We start from the raw sequence: 4,928 nt of genomic DNA, 5'->3' as shown, positions 1-4,928 counted from the left end.
TCCGAATAAAACAGAATGCAAATGGATTCTCATGTTTACGATTAAATGATGATCATGAAGATGAAAATAAACTGCAAAAATATAATACAGTCTATTTATAGATCTGTCAGTAATACAATTGCCGATTTACAATTCTACTGCGGCAAATAAATCAACATGGGTGTCGGCGACCTAAAAAATCTACAAAATTATAAATATTTTCAAATATTTTTTCAAATATCGATCCTTTGCGCATGTGATTGCAATTTCTATTCATAAATTATTAAATCTATAAAAATTAAGTTTCAGATTAATATTCTAAAAAAATTTGGAAGAGAAAAATATTGTACTAAAAAAACAAAAAAAGTTGTTTCCCGAGTTTGTTGACGGATAACGCTCGAACACGCCTTTCTACAATATTATACGCTATATGATAATTAGCGTAGCATCGATCAAATATTGTAGAATGCTTTGCATGATCAAATAGCTTGCAGCAAAATGTAAATGTGCGGTAATGGAGAAAATGTCTCGAAGGAAAATTCTTGTTGTATGATTATTAATAAAATTCAAGAGCACTGCCATGAATAATTCAATTTCAGGAAATACTCCCGATTGTGCTATTTTGTTTTACTCTCTATTTTATCGACGAAAGTACAATACGCGTCGCGTTGGAACTTTCTCGAATGACTTGTACTTAAAATTTCACTTGGCAAAGAAACTAAGGATGCGGAGGCATATATAACGGATAATGTTCTTGATCCTCGTTGGGAAGTACCTGATGACTTCTGTCGTGGACGTGATATAATCCGTAATTAACGCCACTAGTAGCTATCTTTTTCAGACCTTGTATGCTGGATAATATAAGAGCCATTTTGGCGAGTATCAAGGCTTTACCACCCAACACCGCAAGGAATTGAAAACCCATCGGCACTAGAATCGTACCCATCAACAGCAGACCCATCATCATCAGCGGGAACATGTGATGCCTACGGCGGTGACGGCGTTTCCGACCTATGGGACGCAAATTTCACTTTAAATTATCGTTAAGTTCTATTGTTTGTGCGTTATATTCCGCGTTATGACTCACCCTGAATGATATTATTATCCAGATTTCGTGCGGACGTCGGACTGTTAGCAGCTGCATTAAATATACGATCAACGTCAATTTTAAAAGCGTGAGTCCGCAGGACGCGTGTCATTCGATTCCAGATGATTGTCGACCAACTGATATCCTCCTCTTCTAACTCATCAGCAGAATCATCTCTGTCGAAAATCGCTGCGCGTGTTTTAATCGCAAATATAATTTTATTTAAAGGGCTTGCAACAACGATATGTTAAATTAAACGTAATATATTATGAACTTCGTGAATACTTAATATTCCTCTTTACAAAAATTCACTACAATCTGCATCTCTCTCTTCGAAAGAAATCAATTTTTAATCGTACAATTGACATTATCAATTAACTGCAAAATTATGCACATACTTCCTTCATGTCACTCGGCACATTGTTATTCCAAACCCTTATATGCATAATTAATTTTATAATGTACAGTATTTCTTAATTCATTGTATTCATTCTATCTTATGTAATTTCAATAAAGCATGAAAGGGTAAATCTACATATTACCGACGACCTTACCAATTTCAATGACCTTCACATAATGACTCTGAATCACCTCCAATGAATTTTAACTGTCGCTCGTTATTTATTAAAAAATTATTAACAACAGAAGTTTAAAAAACAACGTCTTTTTTCTATTATATAAAACAAGAAAAGTTCTTTAAATACGAAGCGCCTTACCGGTCCGAGTGTTAAGATGTTGAACTACTATCTAATATACATTCATTTAAATTGAATTAATATTTCAGAAAACGAAAAGTTCTCTGTTTTAAAATATTTTTTATAACTTTCCACGCGAAGCGATTCTCACCCCACTTCCCCCTCCTGCTTAGGGGTGTACGACTTACACGCGAAGCGAGGGGGGATTTATTTTATACAGTACAAAAGAGACATTATTTTTCAAACTTTTTTGTTATTAACTTTTTAATGAATGACGAGCGACGGCTAAAACCTGATGAAGGTTACTCAGTGTCATGACCTTGACAACATCATTGTCAAGATCATTGAAATCGGTGAGGTGGTAATCTGCAATTTTACCAAGCAAAAGCATATTAGAGATACGTAATAAACATTTTTCTCTCTTCTAATATATTCCCAATATTATGAAAGAGTTGAATATAAGGCTGAAGCACGCGATAACGCATTCTTCCGAAATTCAACGAATTCTGATATAATATTGCAATCTTACTACAGCACGCTTCAATGCATATTAATCTACTACAGCAAACTTCGATAAAATTCCTTTAATAATATCTCCCTGATTCGCATACCTTTAGCCTTGAGCTTTTATCGGACAGAGTTCTATTTTTGATCTACTTCCCTACTGTGCCTACTTGTTCTCTCTCTCTCTCTCTCTCTCTCTCTCTCTTCCTTTTCCTCTTTTTAATTTACGGATAACTAGATATAGATTATAATAATCAACTCACTTATATTCCGTATTGTTTTCATCGTTTGAATGAAGTCGTATCAGATCGACACCGTCGAATATCGTAATAACATCATCGTCGAGGAGAGTATCCAAAGTGTCAATGGCTCTCTGCTGCACGCATCTTCTAAAAATGTCCAATAATTCATCCTGATCGGAGCTGTTTTGCGTCACTGATGGGCAATTCTTGATTATGGACCGTAACTCAGAGTACCATTTTGTTTTATCGTCACAGCCGGCCCTTACGACTGCAGTCAGCATGAAGGCGAGGACGTGGAAAGCACGAGGGTGCATCTGTATTTAGACGCATATGAGTCTCTCAGGACCAATAATATCAATGTGGGTTAGTGACGCAGTTTGTTCGCGTTTTCTCTCTCTTTTTTTTTATATGATGTCTTTCCTGAAAATCAATTTTATTCGCCTAATCTAAACTCTAAACTGTACACTTTTGTTAAGCTACAAGCAAAATTCTGTGGATAATTTTGCATCAATTTTTTTCTAGCAAAAACGTAAAAATGGTTAAAGAAATAGTTTAAAGAAATTTCGCGATACTATATATTTATACAAATGCTATATTAATACTTGTAAATTTCCTTTTATGAACAAAATTTAGAAAGTTTAGAATAAGAGAGGAAAGTCATAAAAAAATAAGTATTGTTTTTCAAAAATTGGAATGTTGCCAAATAAGGAGGTACTTTTGTCAAATTTAAATTTAATTAAAAAGTTGTTTAAGATTCTTTTATTTATTTCATTTTTTTTTTGTTTTTTTAAAAAGAGAGATTATTTATAAATAAATATCAAATGAATAATATTATCACAACTTCAAGACTAATTAAATTCAAAAAGATATTGGCTGCGTTCGGAAACGTCACTCGGATGCCTCCAATGCATCATCTATCCAATGTAACATTTAACGTTAAAGTTAATAACGCAGCCATGTAGAAGAAATAGATATTATTCATTAAAAGATAATATCCTTGCTTGATTTGATAATATTCTCTGCACGTATTCCACTTCTTCTATCCTATTTTCTTATCTCATCCATAAAATAATTTCATCTATGTCGCTGTTACGTATATTTTACTTATTTTCTTCTTCGATTTTTTGACCTTACGTGTGTAAATTATTAAATAAAACAACAAAACAATATTAAAAAAACAAAGATATGTATTTCATAGATATAAATTCGGAAGTGGTGGAAAGAATATCAAAATTTTTTTTTCGAGAAATACAATATGTTAACAGTCTTCTGATCAAATATATATTTTCACGGCATTTAATTATTTGTAAATATTTGTATATATTAGAAAAATAGTATTTTTAAATAGGCACAAACGTAATTTTAACTTTTTTCCTATACAGTTATTTTTTACTATTAGCATTATTATTAATTAATCCTGCCTAATTATTATCAAGTTTCTCATCTTTTATTGGTTAATATTATAAAAATACTAAAATATTAATAATAATGTTTTAGCGATTTTTCTGTTAAAAGTGTGTCATCTTCGACGTGTACTTAAACAAATCAATCGAAAATAGATCGATCAAAAATGTCTAAAAACAGAATCCGGAAAAGGTAGAGTTTGAAATTCAAATTCACGTGAATATATAAAGAGCTCCATAAAGAGCTTTACCTGGAAAAATCTGCACTCCTCCGGAAACCACTTCACAAATAGACACGTCGTGGTATACTGTGAAAGACGGTCGTGCGGGCAGTGCATTGCGTACATTTATACGTGCAGAAAATAGACTATGATGCCGTGCAGGTAGTCATTACGAGTCATCGAAGGGCATCAAGGTAGCGGTCAAAAGGCGGCCGGACTTTACGCTCGACCGACCGCTCTCCGCAATCATTGGCAAAAACTATGTTAGTACTTACTGCCCGTATGATCCGGATATTACTATTTTTTCCCCAATATAATGGATAGAATCTACCGATTTCCGTCGCAGAAAAATTTCAATATGATAAATATAATTTGGTATATGAAAATATACCAAAAAGAAAAAAACCTTCTTTTTTTTTTCTTAGAGAAATCCTGCGATAATTAAGTCATTAAAAAAAAATCAATGTTTTATATGAAAAAAGAGAATTTTTAAGATCATAATTTCCAAGATCAATATGAGAAACGGTGCGTGTTTCTACATTGGAAATACATACGAAATTCTATAATACATAAAATTGAAAAGTTGAAAAAACCATTCAAAATATTGAGAATATAAAATGTTTTTGCACTACTAATTATTATATGACTCCAAATAATACCGTACGCGCGATGACGCATAAATTTATATTAGATCAATCCAAAAGCAATCGGGTTAATTGCATATTTTTTCGCAACTGTGTATGTGCGTGCAATACTAATTTACTAATAATACTACACATTTGGAATTTATGAATATA

The 4,928-nt window shown here is 32.5% G+C and overlaps 1 protein-coding gene across 1 annotated transcript; it reads right to left on the bottom strand.

The window, feature by feature from the left end:
• Window positions 1-358: 358 nt before the first annotated feature.
• LOC108754678 lies at window positions 359-4,421 on the bottom strand. The gene is made up of 4 exons (XM_018497163.1): window positions 4,162-4,421; window positions 2,529-2,821; window positions 1,067-1,242; window positions 359-990 (listed from the first exon to the last, which is right to left on the bottom strand). Exons 1-4 carry the CDS (start codon window positions 4,255-4,257, stop codon window positions 698-700), a joined length of 858 nt encoding a protein of 285 aa, XP_018352665.1. The 5' UTR covers window positions 4,258-4,421; the 3' UTR covers window positions 359-697.
• Between the last annotated feature and the right edge of the window lie 507 nt (window positions 4,422-4,928).

The sequence above is a fragment of the Trachymyrmex septentrionalis genome, unplaced genomic scaffold (genome assembly GCF_001594115.1).
Source record: "Trachymyrmex septentrionalis isolate Tsep2-gDNA-1 unplaced genomic scaffold, Tsep1.0 scaffold80, whole genome shotgun sequence".
NCBI classification, from domain to species: domain Eukaryota; kingdom Metazoa; phylum Arthropoda; class Insecta; order Hymenoptera; family Formicidae; genus Trachymyrmex; species Trachymyrmex septentrionalis.
This window is presented reverse-complemented; position numbering and strand designations above follow the sequence as displayed.